The 27,678-nt window shown below is 43.7% G+C and overlaps 2 protein-coding genes across 6 annotated transcripts; both read left to right on the top strand.

Annotated features, from left to right (window-relative positions):
- The first annotated feature begins 7,363 nt into the window (after nt 1–7,363).
- Nucleotides 7,364–12,292, top strand: LOC147428386 (uncharacterized). 5 transcript variants are annotated; one of them, XM_086497783.1, is made up of 7 exons: nt 7,364–7,503; nt 7,585–7,743; nt 8,513–8,655; nt 9,591–9,743; nt 9,821–10,082; nt 10,752–11,115; nt 11,708–12,292. In XM_086497783.1, the coding sequence occupies exons 2-7, from the start codon at nt 7,699–7,701 to the stop codon at nt 11,932–11,934; spliced, it is 1,194 nt and encodes a 397-aa protein (XP_086353909.1). In that variant the 5' UTR covers nt 7,364–7,503; nt 7,585–7,698; the 3' UTR covers nt 11,935–12,292. The 5 variants fall into 5 exon arrangements, with proteins under 5 accessions (XP_086353909.1, XP_086353910.1, XP_086353913.1 ...); XM_086497784.1 differs by having other exon boundaries at nt 7,367–7,503; nt 7,602–7,743; XM_086497787.1 differs by lacking the exons at nt 7,585–7,743; nt 8,513–8,655 and having other exon boundaries at nt 7,373–7,503.
- Nucleotides 12,293–24,035: 11,743 nt separating this feature from the next.
- On the top strand, nt 24,036–24,657 carry LOC147428387 (uncharacterized). Its single transcript, XM_086497788.1, has 2 exons — nt 24,036–24,440; nt 24,546–24,657. Exons 1-2 carry the CDS (start codon nt 24,202–24,204, stop codon nt 24,655–24,657), a joined length of 351 nt encoding a protein of 116 aa, XP_086353914.1. The 5' UTR covers nt 24,036–24,201.
- The last annotated feature ends 3,021 nt before the right edge of the window (nt 24,658–27,678 follow it).

Consider the following 27,678-nt stretch of genomic DNA (forward strand, 5'->3'; position numbering starts at 1 on the left):
TCAGTATGCCAAATGTCTTCTTGAATATCTTCCCTCATGCAAACACCCGTCACACCATCTCGTGGCAGCCCTCCTTCTTCTCGCAGCTCTCCTCCTTTGGCAGCCCTTCGACACGATATGCACACCACCTACGATACTGGCCACCTTGCATATACTCTCTGTGGTGTCCCCTTATCCTGCACCGTTCTCCTGCTTCATCCCAAGTGGTGGCTCTCCTCTCCTTCTTCTGACCCTTTTCTTGATGGCAACCCAACTCACACACACTATGTTGCCTTGGCTTCCTTGCAGCTGAAGAGCAGCCCAATTCAGCCAAAAGTTACTTTTTCCTCTGCCTATCGACGTTGCACGTAGCTTTTCTTTACTTGTCAAGTAGTTACTTGTTACTTGTTCGTGTTGTGTTTTCTTTTTTGGATGTGTTGCATCTTGCATCTCCACGTGATTGTTTGTGGGCTCAAAGAGTCCAAAAAGGACCTTTGGCTCATCAAGTAATCAATAGATCAAGGTACCTGGTGAATCACACAAGCACATAATCAATGCTATACAAGATTTGAAAGATATAGACAATGAGAGAGGATAGGAGAGCACCTGCAAGTGCACCTCCTAGAGCGGAGTGCTACATAGACACGGAGACAGAAGAGGCGAGAGAGGAGAAGAAAGACACAAAGCAATGAGTGCAATCTCCCCCGTGCAAGAGTGAACATTTTTCTCTTGCACGTATTTATTTATGTTGGGATCAGAGAGCACACACACAGAGAGCCAACACGAAGAAGGAGATAGACACAGTGTGTGGCGGGGCGGTACTCACACTACAATGTGTAGTTATGAGTATAGTTATTATGAATGAGTAAATGAATGGCTGTACATGGACGGCTGAACAACGGGCAGCCGGGCACACGGACCTTTAACCCAACAATCTCCCACTTAAAGGCAGTGTGCCTTTATAGTGGCCAAAGTACGGCAAAAGAAGTCAAGCCATACCCATCAGCGATCTGCAGTGTGCAAACCGCTGTGAGGCTAACGACTTCGTGAGTAGATCAGCAGGGTTATCGTCAGTGTGTACCTTGACAAGCTCTATGCGCTTGTCCTCTAGCACCTCTCGTATGAAGTGATACCTCACCTCAATGTGCTTTGTCTTCGCATGGAAGACAGGATTCCGTGCCAACGCTATGGCACTCTGGCTATCACAATGTAGAATCAGAGCATCACCAGCCATACCAAGATCTCCCACTAGTCGTGAGAGCCATACGGCCTCCTTGGCAGCCATATATTCAGCCTCTGTAGTGCTCAGAGCAACGCATGGCTGTAAACGTGATGCCCACGAAACCGGTCCACCTGCAACTGTGAACACATAGCCGCTAGTAGACTTCCTCGAGTCCACTGATCCTGCATAGTCTGAATCTGTATATCCGCAAACATACATATCCTTCTCACCATAACATAGGGACAACTCTGAAGTCCCTCTCAAGTATCTGAGAATACCTCTCACTGCATCCCAATGACGCTTGCCCGGGTTAGACATGTACCTGCTAACCACACCAACTGCATGAGCAAGATCTGGACGCGTAGCCACCATGGCATACATCAAGGAACCAACAGCTGACGCATAGGGAATCTCAGACATCTTTGTAGTCTCCAAATCTGTCTGAGGGCAGTCATCATGGCTGAGTTTTACATATGGAGGCAACGGGGTACTAATGGCCTTCCCCCCTTCCATATGAAAACGCTCAAGCACCTTGTCAATGTACTCTTTCTGACTAAGAAAGAGCATCTTGCGAGAACGATCACGAGTGATCCGCATACCCAAAATATGACTGGCATCGCCAAGATCCTTCATGGCAAAGGTCTCATGTAGCCTATGTTTCAAGGCATCCACATCAGAAATACACTTCCCTGCGATCAGCATGTCATCCACATACAAAACCAAAACAATAAGACTACCATCTGCAGCCTTGCGAGTATAGAGGCATGGGTCCTCATAACTGCGTACATAGCCCAATGAACTCATGAATGCATCAAATTTACGATACCATTCACGAGATGATTGCTTCAGCCCATACAAGGTCTTAAGAAGCCGGCATACCATCTTCTTTGAACCATGAATAACAAACCCACTTGGTTGCTCCATGTACAAATCCTCGTGCAAGTCCGGATGTAAGAAAGCTGTCTTTACATCCATTTGCTTCAATTCCATGTCTTCTGTAGCTACCAAAGCAAACAACATACGCAAAGTAGACATCTTCACCACTGGGGAGAAGATCTCGTCAAAATCAATGCCCTTCTGTTGCTTGAATCCTTTAGCCACAAGCCTTGCTTTGTACCTAGGCTTTGCATCCATTGAACACAATTTTATCTTGTAAACCCACTTGCATGGTAATGCCTTCTTACCCTTTGGCAAAGGAGTAAGCTCCCACGTTTCATTTTGGATCAACGAATCCATCTCTGACTGCATAGCCTGCTCCCACTTGAGCTTGTCAACACTAGACATGGCCTCATCATAACATGATGGCTCCCCGCAATTAGTCAACAATACATAATCCATAGAAGGCACAAAACGCTGAGGCTGTCTTGCACGCCGCTCTGAACGCCTCAAAGACTGTGCAGGAGGTGCATCTGGCTGTCCCACATCTACATGATCTCCCAACAAGGGCTGATCTCCCACTTGAGTGTCAATGGGCTGCCCACGAGCAGCCATGGGACCATCATACCGATGACCATCCTCCTCAAATACCACACGCCGAACCTCAACAGTTCGCGGTGATGCTCTATACATAGAGTCCTCATGAAAAACAACATCATGGATGCGCACAATCTTCCTGTCAATAGGATCCCACAATCGATAACCCATCTCACCAGAGCTACCATAACCCAAGAAGATACATCTCTTGCTCTTTGGATCCAATTTGCTGCGTTTTGCCTTAGGTACATGTACATAAGCTTCACAGCCAAAAACACGAAGGTGACCATACGAAGGTGGCAAACCTGTCCATACCTCTTCAGGCACTTTGAAGCCCAAAGGAACACTAGGTGAACGATTTATCAAATGCACAGAAGTGGCAACAGCTTCAGCCCAAAATCCATTTGACAAACCAGCCATAGAAAGCATACTACGGACTTTTTCCTGTATAGTCCTGTTCATGTGCTCTGCCACACCATTTTGAGGAGGTGTATAGGGAGCACTAAGCTCGCGCCGTATACCCTTCTCAACACATAATGTTGTGAAAGCATGAGACATAAATTCACCCCCATTGTCCGTACGTAAGCACTTCAACTTACAACCTGATTGGTTCTCGACAAGAGCCAACCATTGCTTAAATATATCAAACACCATATCCTTCTTACGAATGGGGTATGCCCATACCTTCCTGCTAGCATCATCAATGAACGTAACAAAGTACATAGCACCTCCAAGAGAAGCATTGGGCATCGGCCCACATACATCACTATGCACCAAAGCTAGCTTTTCCAAAGATCTGTGTGGAACACTTTTCTTATGAGAAGACCGAGCATGTCGACCATAAAGGCAATGCTCACAAAACTCAAAACCACCAAAATCTGAAATGGGAATGTAATCCGCACGTGCCAACAACTTCAAACCTTTTAGTGACATATGCCCCAAACACTGATGCCATAAAGAAGCAGGAGGTTGCTCAGTGATCCCCACAATGTGATCAGCCACACTAGCTACACAAAGGGAATACAACGTATTCCTCTTACCACCTTTAACCAAAACAAGGCTGCCCTTAGTGATCTTCCAACCTCCATCACCAAAAGATACATTGAAACCAAGTGAAACCAAGTGAATCCAACTGACCCACACTAATCAAGCTTTTTGCAAGAGCCGGCACATGACGCACACGCTACAAGACAAACGTAGTAGAGTTTGGCATAGCCAAATGAATATCCCCAATGCCATGAATCTGCATAGAACGCCCATCGGCAATCCTGACAGTACCTGTGCTCGAAGCATCATAGTCATGAAACCACGACCTATGAGGCGTAACGTGAAAAGAAGCACCACTGTCAATGACCCAATCCATAGGCATACTACTCTCATGAGTGAGAAGAAAAGCGTCATCAAAATAGGATGCAAGCAACACATCACCAAGCTCTTCACTAGTAGCACTAGTCGGAGCACATACATGGTCATCTTGAAAGCTACACTCTCCCTGTGTTGCATTTAACTCCTCAATCTTGACATTGGATTTAGGCTTGTCCTTAGCATCATGGTCTTTCTTCTTACCATCTCCATTTTCCCTTTTCCACTTGTAGCAATCCTTTTTGAAATGGCCTTTTCTACCACAATGAAAACATTCCACATCCTTTTTACTTGTGCCTGCACGGGACTTGCTTCTAGATTTACCCCTGTTGGACTTATTCTTGTCCATATTCCTACCTCTGACAACCATTGCACTAGAAGACTTACTACCTGCATTATTCTTTCGATTAATCTCTTTCGTGAGAAGACTAGACTCCACATTAGTACTTGTCAACTCATCCGCAGGAACCGAGTTACTTATGGCTGTCCTAAATGTGTCCCATGATTCAGGCAACGTGACAAGTAAAAACATAGCTTTTACATTGTCCTCAAACGTAATTTTCTGCGTAGCAAGTTGGCTGAAAATTGTATTGAACTCATTCAAATGCGCATTCATGGAAGCACCTTCCTCCATTCGCAAATCAATAAGCTTTTTAATCCAATACACCATAGAAGCAGCCGAATGCTTATCATACATATCGCAAATCCGCTGCCATAGCTCATAAGCTCCACCCTGTGCATCTTTCACATTGTAATAAACAGACTTTGAAAGGGAAAGCCTAATGGTAGACCTGCACATCTCATCCAACTCCTCCCAATCATCCCTCTCCATGTTCTCTGGCTTAACTCCTTGCAACTTTAGAGGTCGAATCTATTTCTTCTGCACCAAGACATCCCAAATCTGATCTTTCCAATATGAGAAGTTAGCACCATCCAACTTCTCAATATTGAAAACTGTGTCCTCTTTAGTGCCCATTACAACAAGAATGCAACAATGAGAAACCTGTAACCAACCAACAAACTGCCACAACAAAGTAGTGTTGCAAATCTGACAACACCTGCTGCTCAATCAAAGAGCAAACGCATAGAGTATAAATCAGCCCATAATATGGTCAAAAAACGTACGTAGAAATCCACAAACAAATGCATAAACCCGTGACACCTGTAACTCAACCGGCCTAGGCAAACTGTGCCACAAAATGCATCAACAATGAGCTGTCATAGAGGCATAAACATACTCCATGTCTGAATAACCACAATAGAGACATAAGCTGACCAAGCTTACACAAATGCGTGAGCATAAATGGATCCAAGTGAGCATATAACCAATGCACAAGCTCAACGAAGTCCAATCTCTACTGTCAACCAAGTACCTATCCGTACTCAAACCGCAACACTGCAAGCAAGAGCAAACCCGCTCTATGTATAAGTGAACCAAATCTCCACAATATCATGCATAAAGAGTGTCTGTCAAACTGCCATATCCACATCCATCAACATACATAGATGATGTAAACCTGTAGCTCAAGAACACGCATAAACAGACTGCCCAGAAGAGTAGAAGCTCCCACTCAAACCACAACCATATACATGGCTGTCCCACAGTCAAAATACATGTTTTGTAACCACAGAAGAAACCTGTATCCAAAGCTCCCTGTAACCTGTAACCTGTACCCGTACCTGTACCTGCACCTGTACCTGTACCTGTAGTCGAAGAAGACAATGTCGCCAAACTCCCACTCTATCTGTGTGTATGAGGCCACTCCAAGAAGAGGCTACACACTCTCAAATGAGCTGTGGGCTCACGTAAGTGGAAGACACTACAACAATGGCACCTGTAATGGCTATGGAAGCTCTGGCAGCAGAAAACTACCAAAGAGAGCTGAAAAACGCAGCTCCTAGTCTGTAGCTCGGATGGGATTTCTAATGGCACGAATGGCTCCGAAAGGGGGGTTAAACCGCAGGACACCTGCTAAAAATACTCGCGGAGTGCTGAACCTTCCAATGCCAAGCTCAGAAAAACCTTCTGTTCTTTAGAAATGCGCGCGTGCGCGAAACCGAAAAACGGCAATGAAACAGCAGCAAGTTTCAACACACTCAACAATGATGATGAAACTCTCAATGCTCTCACTACCAAGCTCTGATACCACTTGTTGGGATCGGAGAGCACACACACACAGAGCCAACACGAAGAAGGAGATAGACACAGTGTGTGGCGGGGCGGTACTCACACTACAATGTGTAGTTATGAGTATAGTTATTATGAATGAGTAAATGAATGGCTGTACATGGGCGGCTGAACAACGGGCAGCCGGGCACACGGGCCTTTAACCCAACAATTTATAGATTTCTTGAATCCTCAAAACGATTACAAACCGTCCGCCCAGACATAAAGTGACCATAGCTCATAAAGAGCACTTTAATAATAAAATATCCATACACTTGCTATCATTTTGTATAGTCCATAACTTTTGCCAGCTGTCAGCTTCGGTAAATACATAACTTTCTATTTCCATTACAACACTTAGCATCACAGAGAGAGACATGGGTTGCACGCTACACCCCCTACCCCTGCCTTGATTCTCATGCTCTATCGACTCTTAGCATTTCCTTCCACTTTTCAGCTGTAACCGGAGATAGAGAGACACATCTACCTCCTCTTATAGAAGCCGCTGCCAGGTTGTTCTTTTCAGGAAAGAGAGAGAAAGAATCCCTCTAGATATCCCTCTTTTATAATTTTTTAAGAATCGTAGAGGGGACATCCTCGTCTTTATCTACCATGGGATCTATAGAAGTTAAGCTCTATATAAAACCTAACCAAAATTAGTTTTACTTGCAAGATTAGCATTTTTGTACTTATAACCACATGGCCTCACATCTAAAACAAAACATGCACGCGGACGTAATGGTTAGGGCGTTGGGCTCACCCCCTTGGCAATGGTTCAAATTGTGGATGCGAGGGGGTGGGATGTCTCGAGATTAGGAACCACGTGTCGAAATTAGTTTTCCTCGCACTAATCTTGACATCCTGAGATTGGTTTTTATTGTGCGACGACTGAGATCCCCATGTCCCCAAGATCCATTCTCCATCGTGGATCCACCCACAGAGAGAGAGAGAGAGAGAGAGAGAGAGAGAGAGAAGAAGAAGAAGAAGAAGAGAGTTTTAACGTCGTAGGAAACTATCCCAAGAGACCTTAAAGATCTATCCGACAAGGAGAGTTAAATTCAAGACCTGTTATTCAAGTAGGTATACCATTTTCTTTTTATTAGAGCGCCCCCCGCGGAATTTTAACACGGTGCCTTGTACCACAGAGAGTCGGAGGGTGCGGTCTCACGGTCTACAGAGATTGCTCCTCTCACGGCGTCCTACAGCAGGCCAGCAATGGCTCCTCCAAAGTCGCAGAGGTCCTCTCATCCCAAAAGCAGGGATCGAGACTCAGCCTCTGCTGTCGGCGCTCTAATCTCAGGTACCTTTCTCCTCTCTTTGCCTTTGCTTGTCCGCTGGTTCGCGTTTACAAACTTCTTTATGTTGAAATGCTGATCTTTAGAGGCTGAGAGAGTGAAGAAGCAGGCAGAGAGAAAGCCAGAGGGGCAAGCTAGAGAGCCCCTGCTTTCACAGTGCGTGAAGCTGTTGCAGCAAGCTCTTGCAGCAAGCTCTTGCAATGCCGCTTTCGCCCCCCCAAGAGGATGAAACCCTCTTTGATTTGGTAAGCTCTTCATGCCACATCTTGTTGATCACTAGGTATGGTAAATGATGCATTGCTGCTTAAAACTGGCACACATGCACACATACACACCACTAGAGGAGGAAGTCAGCCTATGAGACAAATCAGATACATGTATTTCACTAATTTGTGCTGCCATTTATTGGCACATAAGAAGTACCAAAACCGGAACTAAGAAGGAAAAACCTCTCCAATTGGGTGAAGGTACATTTTATAAAGGCATTCTCAATCTTATCAGTTAGGGAATTTAGGCTGGGTTCACAGTAGGCGGCGGCAGGAAATCGGAGCCTGCTGCCAGTGAATCGGAGCCTTGCACGTCAGCCTCCTTGTTCACATAGCGCGGCGGCAGCTCTGAAAAAAGGTGCCAGTTCGCGGAAGCAATCCCGCGTTTCACTTCCAAAAAAAAAAAAAAAACCCCCCCCTCCCCATCTTCTCTTCCACCCTCACCCCTAAAGTTCACACTGGGCGGCGGTAGGAACCACCCATTCTTTCTTCCACCCTCCCCACTGTGAACATTTAGCGGTGGAAGAGCGAATAATCCATGTCCTCCACCCGGAACATGGCATTTTGGAGGTTATCTTCCGCCGTGTTGATGTGAACCCACCCTTTTAGATTCCATGATGTTACGAAGGCGTCTTTTGAGAGAGAGAGAGAGAGAGAGAGAGAGAGAGAGAGAGAGAGAGAGAGAGAGAGAGAGTTTTCCTGATGTGGAAAATGCCTATTTAGTGTGTTTTATGTTATGTTTGTCAAGGGAGAAGTTTACTTCTTGCTGGGGAGTACCTCTCAAGCCAAAATGTATCAAAATCTTGGCAGTATTCTAGGCGCAAACATGCTTAAAGAAGTTGCTTTGGACATTCAGTCAAATGCCACAAGACAATCCATAGCTTTTTACAGGTACTCAGGTGAGGCCTACTCTATTGCAACACATTTGTTTGTATAGGATTTCCCGTGCATAAGTACAAGAAGCTACCTTTCTTTCCATGAACTATTTGGATATGAAGAGCAAAATTATAGCTACGTCCTCACAATCTTGGTAAAACAGATTTACCTATGCAGACTTGTGACGTTAAAGAGATAGCAAGGAGCACTTTAAGTCTTTTGGCCAAACCTACTCAACCATTCTGACCTTTATGCGCTCTGCTTGAGTGCCAACCCCCATCTATTATGAAAGATTTCTAGAATGTTTATAACGTTAAAATGTAGTTAAACTTGCTCTACTCCACTCAGGGTTGTGCTGTCTTCAATGCTTCATCCCACAGCTAGTAGCGTTGCACCTTGACCCTACCACTGAGGTGTCTTTATGTGCCATGTGGACATACTTTTAGACTTCAAAGCCAAGGGATGTTAGCACAGATTAAGGATTTTTAGTGGCACCTTTGTGAGTGTATTCGCAAGACTTGCATGTCCGAAGATGTCCATTGGACTTGTTTTCCCAGTTGCATATCCCCTTTGCATAAATCATTGTATGACAGTTGATGATGTCACACTTCATAGGCATTGAGTTGTCAGAAACATGTACCCTATGATATATAGCACTCAATAGTTCTTGTCTCAAGCCGAGTAAAGATCATCGTGTTGAACTTAGAATTGAATAGAACATATGAAGATTGAACAGAACAATCACACCAATGGTTTCTTACTATAGTAGAGATGTATGGTTTACTGATGTGTAGGTGTTAAAAGAGGGAATTTATTAGGATAGTACTACTATTTCTTAGTATAGTAGAGATGTATGGTTTACTGATGTGTAGGGGTTAAAAGAGGGAATTTATTACTTAAATCATCAATGTGCAGAGAAAATTTTCTCTCATTGTTTGGTTTTATTGCAGAGCAAGCCATGACATGTACGAAAAGGTCGTGGCAAGAGATTCACTTGTGCTTAAGCAGGAAGCTTTGATCAACAGCGGAAATTCCCTCTGTGATTGGGCAGAGCTATTGCCACCAGCTATGGGTTCAAGCCTGTTTGAGAAAGCCGATTTGTGGTAATCAGCTCTCTCTTTATGCATGCAAGTGTAATAGCTCATTGAGTGGATCCTGAACACTATGATGAGTTGGGCAGGTATACTGCAGCCCTCTCGGAATCTGCAGATGATGTTGAACTTCTCACGAATTTTGCTGACTGCAAAGTAAAAAGAGCAGAACTAGAGATGCTCATAGAGAGTAGCCTACCGGAGGCTCAACCATGGTCAAAAGCAAAGGAATTTTACTCGAGAGCCATGTCGGCATATGGACATGCATGCAGTTTAGCAGACACAAATAAAGGGGATGACTTGGCTGGCCTCTTACAAAACTGGGGTGCAAGCTTATCATCTTTAGCTCAGGTTAAACTGTTTCTTGTTGGTCCTTAATCATGTATGCATTACACAACAGGAAAGCTGGATCTTAGAAGCTTTCTCATTCATTAGGAATATTTAGTCGTTTAATACCCTTGATACTTGACATTGAATCAAAGCTCTCCCTCTTACAAGGTTCTGTTTCTTATTTCAGCGTTTTACAGCTCTGTTAACATCTATAATCATACGTAAATGATCTACATGCTACTAATATTTTTTGAAAGCTCAAACGACAATCCCTGATGTCATGTAATGCTGTTATGATAGCTGGAGACTCCTATGAGTTTCAGTTTGGACCTAAGCTCCTATTTTAGGCCTAGACTAATTATTTTAACTATTGCTCGGTCTGACAACGAGTTTGAAGCCGTAGGATCAAATACCACTTTGTAGAATGTGCAAAGGCTCTTGGCCTAATTTCTAAAGAAGAGCTCTCCTCTCCTCGGCAACAAGCTGCCATAGCTTATAAGCTTGGTTTGTAATTTATGTGGATGCACTGAAGAACTTTTCTGTTTGTCTACTCTCTGTTGTTCTCTATTTTCTTTCTTTCTCGCCTTGCAAGTTTGCTTTGTCAATTCTTGCAACCTTTGTCTAGAAGTTTCCCCTTGTATCTTTGCCAACTGATTAACTGAACGGTTGTGTTGTGACTTTGTTTTGTAGCATACACCAGACTCTCAAGAGGCCTTGCTTGCTCATGATCAAGCAATGGAGAAGCTGAGGAATGCAGCAAAGTTCCGTCCAACAGATGTGACCATTTTTATTGCGATTGGAGAAGCATGCTCTGCATATGCTGAACGGATACCACAAGCACAAGCGTTGGAGCTACTGGCCACTTCAGTAGATGAGGGTTTTGGCGTTGCATTGAAAATTGATGCCAACTGTATGGACGCTATATTAGGAGAAGCTGAATCACACTTGGCAGCTGGGAAACTGGCCCGTATTATCGGCATGGAGTCTGCTGCCAAAAATCATTATGGTCGAAGTCTAAATTCTTATCTGCGTGCCCTTCAGATGCTTAGAGCAGGTATGTTTCGCAACTCGAGTGTTGTGGAAGGACATGTTCCTTTTTGGCTTACGTAAGGCCTAGGTAAAGTATGAAACTCTTGGGAGAAGTTGTTGACCGCTGGATAAAGCTTGTCAATTTGTGCCACATGGCAAGCTAATGATGGCAAACCTTCTTGTAAGATGGGCGTTATCTAAGCATCATCTCATTTAGGCCATTGTGACTTTTCACCTTGTTGTCAGTTGTAGATCTTAGTGAGAAAGCACTGATGACGCTAAGGTGCTAGATCTAGGACTATAATAGGGATGATTTTGGTCAAATGCATTGATGGAGGCCATCACATGGTGAAGAATCGTTAAAAATGTTGATTTTTTTGAACAGCTACCGTTATTGTTTTTATGCTGATTAAGATCAGAGGGAATTTTACTTCTTTTGTTCAACATATTTTAAGTATCTAGGTTATTGATTTAGCTTTCTTCAGAATTTAATTTGTGTCAGCATATTGCTTTGTTTAAGCTTCTTCTAATGTGAATTTGTTGTAAACGTGGCTGTATGTTCTTTGTTTGTCTCGTCATTTGAAGCTTTTTGACATGCTTTGGTGATCAACTTGCAGATGAGAAAAATGAGTGCAAGCTTAAGTTTGAAGAGCAATGCAATGTGCTTTACAACCTCGCTTGTGTGGCTGCTCTTTGTAGTCAAGAATCTGTTGCAGCAGAGGCCTTGACCCTCCTTGCTCGTGTGGGGGGCTTCTCACCTTCAGATCTAGCCGAAGATGCTGATCTACAAACCCTACAGACAAAAGAATGGTTTGTGTCACTCAGGAAAAAAATGATTCACTGAAATTGCATTTTATTTTTGAGTGTCAGTGGCTCTCAAAAGTTAACCAGCTGCTCATACAAGCCCATTGTATCTTTTGCATCCCGAGCTGGTCTTGAAGAATGTAAAGGACTCTTGCATCTGCAAGTCCTTGTAGACATTTGTGCACTTCGACCGATGAGACATCCTTTATAGAAAGCAACAAATTTTGATTTTTGAAAGTTCCAATGCTGGTCGGTGTGCTGCTGACTATGTCCTTGAGAGGGGCCATGCCCCCCCCCCCCCCCCCCCCCCCAAAAAAAAAAAAAACACACACACACAACTGTACAATTTCAAAGTATTATTGATATGATGTCTCCCTTCTCTACCTGGGATTTATATGTATCGTCTATCTCTCTGTGTGTGTGTGTGTGTGTGTGTGGTATCAGGTCTTGAGTTAAAGACTCGTTGCTTGAGGTCTCTTGGGATTTTGTTGCTTGAGGTCTGTCCTATGACGTAAAAATCTCCTTTTTTTTTTCCTTCTCTCTCTCTCTCTCTCTCTCTCTCTCGCAACACCACCTGCTACACTTGCTGAATGTCCAATGCGGCTGCAAATAGCTGTCCCTAACTCTCTCTATGGTGTGGCTGCTACACGGTGCTCCCTCCCTCCACCGATGTCTCTTCATGTTATCATTGCTCCTTCCCTCCCTTGATGTCCCTCTCTGCCAGCTACATTCTACCTGTCTCTCTCCACGGTGTTGCCTGGAGCTGCAACATTTTCCTCGGAGCTAAAGCTATTGTACTGCTGGACGTCCTTGGAGCTGTAGAAGTTTCCCCCTTGGAGCTGAAGCTATTGCACTGCTTGACGTCCTTGGAGCTGTAGAAGTTCCCCTCGAGCCACCAAGCACTGCAAGGAAGCCCTCCCCCAATGGTTGTGATTATGTTAGAGAGAGAGAGACAGAGAGAGAGAGAGAGAGAGAGAGAGAGAGAGTTTGTGCATAGCCTTTAAGACCAAAGTGTAAGTGATTTCTTCATTGTGAATTCTTTTGCACAGATCAGCGTCTTGCGTAGTGTCACACGCCTTCAAGAGATGATTGCAACTAGAGAGATGCCCTCGGTTCACATCTGCTATACATGGACCAAAGCTTCCTGCCTTGCCCTTATTGGGCATATTTGAAAATCAGTGCACTCCCAAGAGATGACAACCCAGACATTGCAGCTCCTCAAGCACTCTTTGTGCTTTCCTGAAGTGCACCACATTTGGCATACATTCGACCAAGGCAGTGCCTAGAACTACATTTTTTAATGTTTGTGATTATGGTTTGCGAGAGGTTTTAGTGGCCTGCTTGCCATCATGGAGAGGTAGGCCCAGCCGATTGCGCGTCACTTGCAATTGGCTAGAAGCGGTCAACACGCTTTTGCTCCAAGCGGTTCTAAGTAAGGATCTATGCTTACCCACGCTGATGGTCTAACCACAACGCTTGCTTGCATGTGCTTGGAAGTAAGATGTAGCGTTTATGTTTTGTTCTCTGCAAGGTGCAATCCCCCTTCTCCTGAGACGATTAGCGACATCGGCACGGCGGCATGCGAGCGGATATTTAACCATTGCCTTTTTGTGAGAGAAAACTGAAATAAAATCATTTGAATTCTTTTGCTCATATCAATGTCTTGCGTAATGCCACATACCTTTAAGACGAAAGCGTATGTGATCTACGTTTTCTTTGGGCAGCCCCTAACTAACGTAGATAATGGTGAATTCTTTTTCCCGTATTGGCATCTTGAGTGGTGCCACACGCCTTCAAGATGCAAGCATAAGTGATTGCATCTGGAGTGATGCCCTTGCTTTGCATCTGCTGAAATTAGCCTAGAGCTTCTTGGCCTTAATCACGTTTGTCGACATATTCGGCAATCAATGAATTCCAAGAGACAACATCCCGGACAAGTAGCTCCTCAATCACTTTTTGTGCTTTCTAAACAACACCACATTTGCCATACATATCGACCAAGGCATTGCCACACACATCGTTTTCTTTCAACAACCCTTGACTAACAATATCATCATGAATCATTTGCGGTTATTCAGTGTCTTGCGTAGTGCCACATGTCTTCAAAATGCAAGCATATGTAATTGTATATGGAGAGATGGCCTCACTTTGCATCCTTTGAAAACAGCCTAGAGCTTCCTAGCACTGCCTCTATAAGGCATATCACGCAACTAAAACACTTCAAGAGAGGGCATATGGGGCAAGCAACTCCTCAAGCATTTTCTATGATTTTTGAAGTAGACGACATCTGGCGTACATGTCGACCAAGGTAGTGCCAAGCAGGATGTTTTCCCTCCTTAACCTTTGACTAACATGATGATCATGAATTCTTTGCACATATCAGTGTCTTGCATAGTGCCACATGCCTTCAAGATGAAGGGCTAGGTGATTTCATCTACATTTTCTTTCAACAGCCCTTCACTAACAATCTTATCGTGAATTCTTTTGCCCATATCAGCATCTTGAGTGGTGGCACATGCCTTCAAGATGCAAACGTAAGTGATTGCATCGATAGATGCCCGGCTTTGCATCTGTTGAAAACAACTCATAGATTCCTGGCCTTGCCCCCGTTTGGCATATCTTGGAATCAATGAATTCCAAGAGACATCATGCCAGACAAGTAGCTCCTCAAGAACTTTTTGTGCTTCTAAAGGACACCACATTTGGCATACATATCTACCAAGCAGTGCCACGCACGAACAACCCTTGACTAACAATACCATTGTGAATTCTCAGGAAGGTAGTGCCTCAAGCAATTTCTATGCTTTTGAAGTGTACCACATTTGGCATACAAGCATGACGTTTTCTTTGAACGGCTCCTGACTAACAATATCATCGCGAATTCTTTTACCCATATCAGTGTCTTGCATAGTGCCACATGCCTTAAAAATCCAAGCGTAGGTAATTGCATTTGGAGCGATGCCCTCATTTGGCATCCTCTAATAACAGCCCGAGGCTTCCTGGCCCTACCCCTGTTGGGCATATCTGGTAACCAAAAATCTCCAAGAGAAGGCATCCCGGATAGGCAGCTCTTCAAGCACTCTTTGTGCTTTTTGAGTGGACAACATTTGGCATATACGTTGATCCAGGGCATTGCCAAGCATGATGTTTCCTTTCTCAACAACCCCTGAATTCTTTTCCCATATCGGTTTCTTGCATAGTGCCACATACCTTCAGGTGGAAAGCGTAGGTGCTTTCATCTAAAATTTCTTTCAATAGTCCCTGACTAACAATATCATTGTGAATTCTTTTACCAGTATCAACATCTTGAGTGGTGTCACACGACTTCAAGATGCAAGCATAAGTGATTGTAGCTGGAGGGGTGCGCTCGCTTTGCATCCGTTGAAAACAACCGAGAGCAGAGCTTCCTGGCCTTGCCACTGTTTCGCATATTTTGTAATCTAATGAATCCAATTGACAATATCCTCGACAAGTAGCTTCTGAAGCACTTTCTGTACTTTGCCAAGCACGACCATAGCCCTCATCGTGATTTCTTTTGCCCGTAGCAGTGTCTTGCTATTTCCACATGCCTTCAAAATGAAAGCGTAGGTAATTCCATCTGGAAAGATTGCCTCACTTTGCATCCTCTGAAAACAACCCAGAGCTTCTGGCATTGCCCCTATTGAGCATATCTTGCAATCAGAACACTCCCAAGAGAGCGCTTACAGGACAAGAGACTCCTCAAGTACTTTATGTACACCACATTTGGTATACATGTCAAGCAAGGAATTGCCAAGCACCACGTTTTCTTTCAAGAGCCCTGACTAACTAATCATCCTGAATTCTTTTGCCCATATATTGGTGTTTTGCATAGTGCGACATACCTTAGGAGGAAAGCGTAGGTGATTTTATCTAAGAATTTTTTTAGAAGCCCCTGGCTAACAATACCATCGTGAATTCCTTTGCCCGCATTAGCATCTTGAGTGGTGTCACACGACTTCAAGATGCAAGCATAAGTGATTGCAGTTGGAGAGATGCCCTCGCTTTGCATCCGCTAAAACAGTTAAGAGCTTCCACGCCTTGCCACTATTCGGCATATCCTACAATCAATGAAGTCCAAGAGACAACATCCTCGACAAGTAGCTCCTGAAGCACTTTCTATGCTTTGCCAACCACGACCTATTCTTTCAACAACCCCTGACTAACAATATGATCGTGAATTCTTTTGTTGATACCAGTGTCTTACATATTGCCACATGTCTTCAAAATGCAAGCATAAGGAATTGCATATGGAGAGATGGCCTCACTTTGCATCCTCTGAAAATAGCCAGCGCCTTCTGGCATTCCCCCTGTTGAGCATATCCCACTATCAAAACACTCCCAAGAGAGGGCATATGGGACATGCAACTCCTCAAGCACTGTCATGTGCATCAGAATTGAAATGATGACAAGATCTAGGCTTTCCACTTCCACAAATCTTACTTCGTTCTTGCTTGAATGTGTGCTATTGAGCTCGAATGATGGTTCTTTTTAGATAGAGAATGAGAGAGAGAGAGGTAGAGATTTGTAGAGGGAGAGAGAGAGAGTGAAAAGGAGAATGACACCCGATGGGATTCCAACCCACCCTTTCAAGGCCCCCCCACACCATTGTCGATGTGCTATTTGCTTTTGACTGCGTAAATGGAATGTCCACACATGCAATACCTCAAGTGCAGACTCTACTGACCCAAATGGGAATGTCGCCGCGGTAACTCTTCAAGATGAAGCACCTCCGAGGCTGATTCGATGCACCTTTGGTTCCATCTCGATGAAGAGTTGCTGATGACCACCAAGGGGTAGATATGGGGCTGATTTGTGCTCTCGATGTGAGAGGATTGAAGGGCTGAAAGCTGGCTGGAAAAACGCAAATCTTGCACACAAAACACAGCAAATATGTCGCTGGAAATAGGTCTGAAAACGTAGCTGATGATGGATCAGTTGATGGGCAACGATTTGAGCACTTGATGCGGCGAGGGAATGGTTGAGAGAGAGGCTCGATGGCTGCAAATCTGTCTAAGGAGCTGCAGATAGGGCTAGCATCAGTAGAAGTACTCCACATTTGGTATACATGTCTCCCAAAGCATTGCCAAGCACAGCGTTTTCTTCAACAGCCCGTGACTGACAATAGCATGGTGAATTCTTTTGCCCATATCAGTGTCTTGCGTAGTGCCACATGCCTTCAAAATGCAAGCACAGATAATTGCATTTGGAGAGATGACCTTACTTTGCATCCTTTAAAAACATCCCAGAGCTTCCTGGCCATGCCCATGTTGGACATATCTGCAATTAGAACAAGCCAGCAGAGGGCATCCTGGACATGCAGCTCCTCAAGCACTTTTTGTGCTTTCCAAGTAGATGACATTTGGTGTACATGTTGACCAAGGTATTGTCAAGCATATTGTTTTCTTTCAGCAGACCCTGACTAACAATCTTGCGTAGTGCCACATGCCTTCAGGAGGGGAGCATAGGTGATTTCGTCTAAGATTTCTTTGAGCAGCCTGTGGCTAACAATATCATCAATGAATTCTTTTTCCTGGATCAGCATCTTGAGTGGGGCCACATGCCTTAAAGATGCAAGCGTAAATGATTGCATCTAGAGAGATGCCTCACATCCATTGAAAACAACCAAGACCTTCTTGGACTTGCCATTGTTGGGCATATCCTACAATCAACGAATTCCAACAAGCACCATCCCGGACAAGTAGCTCCTCAAGCACTTTCTATGCTTTTTGAAGTGTACCATATTTGGAATACATTTTGACCAAGGCAGTACCAAGCACTATGTTTTCTTTCAACGGCCCTCGACTAACAATATCATCGTGAATTCTTTTGCCCATATCAATGTCTTGCGTAGTGCCACATGCCTTCAAAATGCAAGCGTAGGTAATTGCATATGGAGAGATTGCCTTACTTTGCATTCTCTGAAAACAGACCAGAGCTTTTTGGCATTGCGCCTGTTGAGCATATCCCGTAATCAGAACACTTCCAAGAGAGGGCATACGGGATAGGCAACTCCTTAAGCACTTTCTGTGCATTGTGAAGTACACCACATTTGGCATACATGTCGACCAAGGCATTGCCAAGCATGACATTTTCTTTCAACAGCCCTTGACTAACAAATCATCGTGAATTCTTTTGCCCATATGGGGGTCTTGCGTAGTGACACATACCTTTAGGAGGAAAGCGTAGGTGACTCTCATCTAAGATTTCTTTTGTAAATTCCTTTGCCTGTATTAGCATCTTGAGTGGTGTCACATGATTTCAAGATGCAAGCATAAGTGATTGTAGTTGGAGAGATGCCCTCACTTTGCATATGATGATAACAACCAAGAGCTTCAAGGCCTTGCCACTATTCTATATATCCTGTAATCAATGAAGTCCAAGAGACAACATCTTTGACAATTCTCTCTTGAAGCACTTTCTGTGCTTTGCCAAGCACAACCTTTTCTTTCAACAGCCCTTGACTAACAATATGATCATGAATCCTTTTGCTGATATCAATGTCTTGCGTATTGCCACATGACTTCAAAATGCAAGTGTAGGGATTGCATGTGAAGAGATGGCCTCACTTTGCGTCCTTTGAAAACAGCTCAGAGCTTTCTGGCGTTGCCCCTGTTGAGAAAATCCCGCAATCAGAACACTCCCAAGAGAGGGCGTACGAGACATGCAACTCTTCAAGCACTGTCAGGTGCAAGGAAATTGAAATGGTGACAAGATCTAGACTTTACACTTCCACAAATCTTTAATTCTTCCTTGCTTAAATGTGTGCTACTGAGCATGAATGTGTTCCTGAGAGAGAGAGAGAGAGAGAGAGAGAGAGAGAGAGAGAGAGAGTAGGATAATGACACCCGATAGGGTCCCAACCCACCCTCTCAAGGGCAATGCCGATGTGCTTTTTGCTTTTGATCGCGTAAATGTAATGTACACACATGGAATACCACAAGTGCAGGCTTTATTGACTTGAATGGGAATGTCGCCGGGGTAACTCTTTAAGATGAAGCACCTCCAAGGCTGATTTGATGCACTTTTGGATTTGTCTCGATGCGGGGTTGCTGAAGGTCACTAAGGGGTAGATCTGGGGCTGCTTTTCATTCCCGATGTGAGAAGACTGAAGAATTGAAAGCTGGCTGCAAAAACACAAATTTGGCATGCAAAACGCAACAGATTTATTGCGAGAAATAGGGATGAAAACAAAGTTGATGATGGATCAATTGATGGGCAGCGATGTGGTCACTTGATGCAGTGAGGGAATGATCGGGAGAGAGGCTCGATGGCTGCAAATTTGTCCAAGGGGCTGCACCTGGGGCTAGCATTAGGAGAAGTACACCACATTTGGCGTACATGTCAACCAAGGCATTGCCAAGCACGACATCATCTTCAACACCCCCGACTCATAATATCATTGTTAATTCTTTTGCCCATATCTGTGTCTTGCATAATGCCACATGTCTTCAAAATGCAAGCGTAGGTAATTGCATATGGAAAGATGCCCTCGCTTTGCATCTTTTAAAAACAGCCCAAAGCTTCTTGTCCATGCCCTTGTTAGGCATATCTGCAATTAGAACTAGCCAATAGAGGGCATCCCGAACACGCACCTCCTCAAACCATTTTTGTGCTTTCTGAGTAGACGACTTTTTGCATACATATTGATGCCAAGCACGACGTTTTCTTTCAACAGCCCCTGATGAACAATATGATCGTGAATTCTTTTGCCCATATTGGTGTCTTCCGTAACACCACATGCATTTAGGAGGAGAGCGTAGGTGATTTCATCTAAGATTTCTTTCAATAGCCCGTGACTAACAATATCATCATGAATTCTTTGGTCCGGATCAGCATCTTGAGTGGTGCATCTGAAGAGATGCCCTCACTTTGCATCTGCTAAAAATAGCCTAGAGCTTCTTGGCCCCTTCATCGTTCGGTATATCTTGCAATCAATGAATTTCAAGAGACACATATTGGACATGTAGCTCCTCAAGCACTTTCTGTGCTTTCTAAAGTGTACCACATTTGGAATACATGTCAACCAAGGCAGTGCCAAGCACTACATTTTCTTTCAATGGCCCTCGACTAACAATTTCATCATGAATTCTTTTGCCTATCTCAGTGTTTTGCGTAGTGGCACATGCCTTCAAAATGCATGCATAGGTAATAGCATCTGGAGAGAGTCCCTCACTTTGCATCCTCTGAAAATAGCCGAGGCTTCCTGGTCATGGGCATATCCCGCAACCAAAAATCTCCAAGAGGTGGCATCTCGGAAAGACATGTCTTCAAGCATTTTTTAGGCATACTGAAGTAGACGATATTTGGCATACATGTGGACCAAGGCACTGCCAAGCACAATGTTTTCTTTCAATAGTCTCTGACTAACAAAATGATCGTGAATTGTTGCCTACATCGGTGTCTTGCGTAGTGCCACCAGGAGGAAAGCATAGTTGATTTCATCTAAGATTTCTTTCATTAGCCCCTGACTAGCAATATCATCCTGAATTCTTTTGCCCGTATTAGCATCTTGAGTGGTGTCACACGACTTCAAGATGCAAGCATAAGTGATTGCAACTGGAGAGATGCACTCTCTTTGCATCCGCTGAAAATAGCCGAGAGCTTCTTGGCCTTGCCATTGTTTCGCATATCCGAAGTCCAAGAGACAACATCCTTGACAAGTAGCTCTTGAAGCACTTTCTATGCTTTGCCAAGCTCGACCTTTTCTTTCAATAGCCCCTGACTAACAATATCACGGTGAATTCTTTTGCTGATATCAGCCTCTTGCATATTGCCACATTCCTTCAAAAGGCAAGCGCAGATAATTGCACCTGGAGAGATGGCCTCACTTTGCATTCTCTCAAAGCAGCCCAGAGCTTCCTGTCACTTCCCGTGTTGAGCATATCCCCTCGATCAAAACACTCCCACAAGAGGGCATACGAGACATACCAGCTCCTCAAGAACTTTTTGTGCATTTTGAAGTACACCACATTTGGCATACATGTTGACCAGGGCATTGCCAATCAATTTTCTTTCAACAGCCCTTGACTAGCAATATCATCGTGTCTTCCGTAGTGCGACATGCCTTCAGGAGGAAAACGTACGTGATTCATCTAAGATTCTTCAGCATCCCATGATTAACAGTTATCATCGTGAATTCTTTTGTTTGGATCAACATCTTGAATGGTGCCACACGCCTTCAAGAAGCAAGCATAAGTGATTGCATCCGGAGGGATGCCCTCCCTTTGCATCCGCTGAAAACAGCCCAGAGCTAATGGCCTTGCCCCCATTTGGCATATCCTGCAATCAATAAATTCCAACAGACAACATTGTGGGCAGGTATCTCCTCAAGAAATGTCTGCGCTTTCTAAAGTGTACCACATTTAGCATACATGTCGACCAACGCATTGCCATGCATGACGCTTTCTTTCAATGGACCTTGACTAACAATATCATCGTGAATTCTTTTGCCCGTATTAGTTTCTTGCATAGTGCCATGTGCCTTCAAACACAAGCACACGTAATTGCATCTGGAGAGAGGCCCTCACTTTGCATCCTCTGAAAACAGACCAAGGCTTCCTGGCCTGGCCCTGCTGGGCATATCCTACAACCTGAAATCTCCAAGAGGAGCATCCTGGAAAGACAAGCTCTTTAAACACTTTTTAGGCATTCTGAAGTGACTTCAAGGTGCCACACGCCTTCAAGGTGCAAGCGTAAGTGATTGCAACTGGAGAGATGCCCTTGCAACTGGAGAGATGCCCTTGCTTTGCATCCGCTAAAAACAGCTGAGAGCTTCCTGACCGTGCCCCCGTTTGGCATATCCTACAACCAATGAATTTCAAGAGAGGACATATTGGACATGTAGCTCCTCAAGCACTGTCTATGTACAACATTTGGCCTACATATCGACCAAGGCATTGCCAAGCACAACGTTTTCTTTCAACAGCCCCTGACTAACAATAACACCGTGAATTCTTTTTCCGATATCAGTGTCTTGCATAGTGCCACATGCCTTCAAAATGGAAGTGTCGGTAATTGGATCTGGAGAGATGGCCTCACTTCGCATCCCATGGAAATAATCCAAAGCTTCTTGGCACTGCCCTTGTTGGGCATATCCCACAATCAAAACACTCCAATAGAGCGCATATGGAACAGAGAACTTCTCAAGCACTTTTTGTGATTTTTGAAGTAAACAACATTTGGCATACATGTTGACCAAGGCATTGCCAAGTACAATGTTTTCTTTCAACAGCCCCTGACTAACAATGTAATCGTGAATTCTTTTCCCCATATGTGTGTCGTGCGTAGTGCCACATGCCTTAAAGACAAAAGCGTAAGACTATGTTTCATCGACTTTTTCAACAGAAAGCCCATAAATTTATTGAGAAAGCCAAATGTGGAACACTTCAAAAAGCACATAAATATCTTCAGAAAGTCAATAAGCTCTTTGCTGTTTTTAGCGAATGCAAAGCGAGGGCATCTCTCTAGCTGCAATCAGTTGTGCTTGCTCCTTGAAGGCGTGTGCACCCCCAAGAGAGGGCATAGCCTACGGGACATGCAATTCCTCACGCACTGTCTGTGCATTCTAAAGTACACCACATGTCGACCAAAGCACGACATTTTGTTTCAACGGCCCCTGACTTAACATTATTTGACTAACAATATTATTGTGAGCTCTTTTGCCCATATCAATATCTTGCGTAGTGCCACATGCCTTCAAAATGCAAGCGTCACTTTGCATCCTCTAAAACAGCCCAAGGCTTCCTAGCCCTGCCACTGTTGGGAATATCCCGCAATGAGAAATCTCCAAGAGAGGGCATCTTGGATAGGCGCACTTTTTAGGATTTCTGAATTCTAACAATATGATCGTGAATTCTTTTGCCCAGATCAATGTCTTGCATAGGCTAGTGTCACGTGCCTTCAGGAGGAAAGCATACGTGATTTCATCTTCAACAGTCCGTGACTAACAATATCATCGTGAATTCTTTTGCCCGTATCAACATCTGTAGTGGTGTCACACACTTCAAGATGTAAACGTAAGTAATTGCATATGGAGAGATGCCCTCGCTTTGCATTTGCTGAAATCAATCGAGGCTTCTTGGCCTGCCCTACGAGAGACAACATTCCGGACAAGTAGCTTTGCAAGTACTTTTGGTTCTTTTTGAAGTACACCACATTTGGCATACATGTTGACCAAGGCATTGGCAAGCACTAAATTTTCTTTCAAAAGCCCAGGGTAATGATATTGTCGTGAAATTTTTTGCGTATATCAGTGTCTTGCGTAGTGCCACATGTCTTCAAAACTCAAACATAGGTAATTGCATCTGGAGAGATGCCCTCACTTCGGATCCTCACTCCACATGTCTCTTTTGCTCCCTGTTGCTTTCACTCACCCCCCCCCCCCCCCCCCCCCCCCCCCCCCCCCCCTTCCGCGCAACTCCCCCTCTTTGGGCGGCCCCCACTGTCCGGAGGACGGATCACACACTCGTAAATATAATGGAGCTTAAAAATTTCAAGCAAGAATCCATCCACGTGTCAATTGAAGAGATTACTTTTCCTCTAGAAGGCATAAAGACTCGAGCCCTCAAATTTCAAGGGCGACTACTTTTCTTTTTGAAGGTCAATGAAGGGTAGCTCTACTTTGCATTTTGAAGGCCAAACCGATTTCCTCTTTCCTTTTTGGCCTGCCCAAAGGGCAAAGGCTATAGAGATCACTTCTCTTTTTGATGACTAAAATGTTTTTTATTTGTTTTATGTTTATTTTGTGGTTTTTTATCAAGCACCGCTTTGTGGCATGATTAAAGTGGTTGGGAATGGGTATCCTAGGTGGTTGGTAGAGGTAAGGCCGACGTGTAGGATTTTTATTGGGTTATGATGATTTTTGAAGGGAGTGATAAGGCACGCCGTTTAGGTTTTCAAGGGGAGCTCATCATTTGGCCATTGAGCGTTTCTTCGTCGTCTGCAGTCTCAGCCGCTGAGGCCTGAGGGATGGCGAGCTCGACAGGGTTGCTCCCCTGCTCCCTTCAAGGAAGTGAGCTCTCTCTCTCTCTCTCTCTCTCTCTCTCTCTCTCTCTTTCTTCTCTCTCTCACTCTGCTTTGGCATATTTCGTTTTTTCTTGTATCAGATCTTCAAGACGCCACTCGAAGCCACTGCAAGCTCCCTGATGCTCCATCGTCCTGTCACGGAACCAGGGAGTGTAGGAAAGATCTGCACGGCGTAAGCCTCGGTGCGTTTTGCTGTTGTGCGCATCAGAACAGAGAACTTCGTACACACCCCCGTCTCTAATCGTTTGGCAGGAGTGTACTGATGCGCTGCACCACATCTTCTTCAACCCACTCAGCCTCTCTGATGTGTTGCAGTGCCACCTTGTCTGTAAGCCCTGGCATCTCCGTCTCGGCAACAGAGACTACATCCGTTGCCGATTCTGCTGCTTTTCCCATCATCCACTCACTGTTTCACTCATTCGGCTTTGGTTCCCGCCGCTTCCACAGTGATGGTGTTTGGGCATGCTGCTGTAGTTCTGTTGCTCGCCTAAGGTGCTGCAGGTATTCTATGTTTGCCTTGCAGCAATTTTACAGAGGTTTGTATACTTTAAACATGTGAATTTATGTATCTTGACTTGCATATGATGTGTATGACATCCGGTGCAGATTCTGCTGCTTTTTCGTCACCACTCACTGGTTCGCCCATTGGGCTTTGGTTCCCGCCGCTTCCACAGTGATGGTGTTCGGCCATGCTGCTGTATATCTGTTGTTCGCCTAAGGTGCTGCAGGTATTCTATGTTTTCCTTGCAACACTTTTACAGAGGTTTGTATACTTCAAACATATGAACTTGTGTATCTTGCCTTGCATATGATGTGTATGAAACTGTACTTGATTGCAGGGCAGTGGTGGATCGACGTGGGTTAATTGCGACGGGGCTGCAAGCAAATGCTCAGAGGGGCCGAGAGGCAGTGCAAGCATTTATGTTAGCTTCCGCGTCAGCCGTTGTGCCTTTACCTGCCGGCGTCTGCGTGTTTGCTTTTGTATTTTGTGTATGATATTGTGCTGGATTGTAGGGCAGTGGTAGATCGACGTTGGTTTGTGACAGGGCTGCCAGCAGTTGCTGAGAGGGGCCGAGAGGCAGTGCAAGCATTAGCATTGAAGGTTAATTCAACTAAATGTTAGCTTCAGACTATGTCGAGGTTCGATAATCTTGAGGTTTCCGATATCGACTGGGGCTATATAGCTTTGGCTTTGCTTCCTTTTCTGTATTTATTTGGATATTATAGTAAACAGGTTAAATTGTTGGATAATGACGCAACGGGATAAACTGTTAAGAGTACATGATTTTGTTTTTCTTGTTATCTATGATACCATCTGTTTGTGACTTTGCAGATCCACTGATGAAAGTTTTCCTCGAGTAGATTCACTCATATTTGTCTTTTAAGCCCTCAGCCTATTTATTTGTGCAGCTGTAACACCATTTTTAATTATGCCTTGTGGCTGTTGAAGAAGCTCAAGGCTGCTCCTTGTACGCACTTGTTGCCGATTACTGATGGGGCTAATATCCGACACTTGTTCCTCTTTAAGCTGAGTGAGGAAAAGCTTATAAGTACTTCAAGAATGTTTTGCTACTTTGATCTCCTTAGTTTTGCAAGGCACATTTTGGAACAATATATGAATTTGTCCTCTGACTTTCGTGATAGTTCTTTGATGCTTAAGATTGGTTATATTTTTCTGTATTATTCACTCTTTGTATGTAGTACGTGTTAAGTTTCCTCGAATATTTTTTTAATGCCTCCACAAGCAAATAAAGCTTTTTATCTAAGACTTGCTCTCAGTTTATTGGGGATTAGTTTATCGAGGATTTTTTGCGATGATGTCTACTCATTTGCTATTCATTTCTAGATGAATAGAGATAAAAAAAAGACTGAGCATTAAAACTAATGGTACTCTTCTACGGGATAAGCTGTGATGATGACTATACACCCAACTATGGATTCATGTCCTTTGTGTTGTTGGGTGTTCTGTTCTGAGCTTATGGGATAGGCAAAGATAAAACAACAATGAGGAATTTGATTGTGCCCGCAGATAAGTTTATTTGACAATCTCTTTTGAATTTTGGTTTGTTTGTTAATTTTTGTCTAAACTTAGGATAGAATTCTAAGCAAAAAAAACTCCGTTGTCTTTATTTTCCACTTACTAATTATCAAAATAAAGAAAATATCATTGTGCTCAAACTTAATTTTAATATTATAAAGTAGATAGGTTTATATTACTTTTGAGAAACATATACTATCCTTATTTAAAAGATAAGGACTTTGTATTGAGCTAGGTTTATAGAGTCGAGATATTTTATTATTTAAAATGAGCCTAAAATTTATTTCTTTAGATCTTTTGATTATATATAAATCCATCGAAAAAACATGTCGCCCATGATAAATGCACCATCCTATAAGATATTTGTTAACTATAATTTAGGTTATTTTATTTCGATTTATTGTGAGATGTTTAAGTCACTTCTTGAAAAAAAAAGAAAAGAGTACTTAGTCATTACTGCTTGGAGTTGTTATAAAGTTTCTTTTACTTTTGAAAATGTGAAATGATACCTCCCATTTATTGAAAGATATTGCAATATCTTTTTGCAATCTCTCTGCTTTGGTTTGTATGCTGAACGTGAGGCATTGGCTCTCATCATAGAAACATCTCATTGCTCTGCACTCCTCCTCTCGCAGCTCCTATATAAACAACTACCTCTAGCACCATGTACATATGCTATTCCTAAAGCTTAAGCTCTTATTGTCATAGTTCCCTGCAATTCTAGCTTGCATACCTAATACAATGGATACTCCCATGAATGGTGAGTATGCTGTTATCTTGATTTTACTTGAGCTGTGTTTACTTTGAGCATCTGATCTTGAGCATTGACATGAGCATATGTTTGTAGACATTACTTTTGATGATACACTGTATGAGCCCGAGCGTGTAGAATCACCTTCTGTGCAAAAAGAGCTTGACAGTGAGAAGTGTAACACTGCTGCTGATTTTTCTCCTTTGGCTCAAAGCCTCAATCAATCTTCAGAACCTTCTCCGCATAGCAAAAAGCTTAGCCCAAGAGGAAAGTTGAATAAAGCCTCTTCTTCGGCTATTAAAAAGGCATTGCTTGCAGTTAGAGGTAATGCTTGTTGTTTCCCTATTGATTCGATAGACTATATTACTCACACCAATGGTTGTTTTTAGGTAAAGCGTCTAGGTGCTTGGCAGATACCTCATTCTCGTCACCTCTGATAAAAAATATAGGTGAAGAGAAAGACGAGCCAAATGATGAATCTTTCTCTTCTTAGTTGGCCATAACCCGTGCCCTAAGAAACTTAGCGATCTCCGAGTTGTCAGAGACTGCAAACTTTAAATTTTCCTTCGAAGGCAAAGTGCTCTGTAAGTATGGTACTTATAAAATACCAAAGTCTAACTATGGTAGATACATGCGTGCAGACCTCGTTGACAGAGAATCTCGCCATACTGTAACTTTTGTGGTGACTGAGATATATCTCTCAGAGTTTATAGAGGCGTTCGCTGTCCATGGTTACGTGCGCATCGAGGGGGCATGTGTTAAAAGGGTTGTTGCAAAAGACGGTGGCACTTGCTTGTGGGCTCTGTATGCAGATGCAACTACTTTAGTTGTTAAGGCGGAGCCTTTTGAGTGCTGCCTCTACCTTTATCCTGAACAAAAGATCAAAGAGCTGTTGGCCCAAGCTTCTAATGCTAACGAGTCTGTGTCGACTGTTGCATTTATTGTCATCA

Source organism: Adiantum capillus-veneris, chromosome 23, assembly GCF_014529385.1.
Source record: "Adiantum capillus-veneris isolate H3 chromosome 23, ASM1452938v2, whole genome shotgun sequence".
In the NCBI taxonomy this organism is placed as follows: Eukaryota; Viridiplantae; Streptophyta; class Polypodiopsida; order Polypodiales; family Pteridaceae; genus Adiantum; species Adiantum capillus-veneris.

Coding starts and splice junctions, on each gene's coding strand:
- LOC147428386 (XM_086497783.1), top strand. CDS start 7,699: ATGCCGCTTTCGCCCCCCCAAGAGGATGAAACCCTCTTTGATTTG. Junction 7,744..8,512: donor ATGAAACCCTCTTTGATTTG/GTAAGCTCTTCA, acceptor ATGTTTGTCAAG/GGAGAAGTTTACTTCTTGCT. Junction 8,656..9,590: donor CAATCCATAGCTTTTTACAG/GTACTCAGGTGA, acceptor GTTTTATTGCAG/AGCAAGCCATGACATGTACG.
- LOC147428387 (XM_086497788.1), top strand. CDS start 24,202: ATGCGCTGCACCACATCTTCTTCAACCCACTCAGCCTCTCTGATGTGT. Junction 24,441..24,545: donor GCTCGCCTAAGGTGCTGCAG/GTATTCTATGTT, acceptor CATCCGGTGCAG/ATTCTGCTGCTTTTTCGTCA.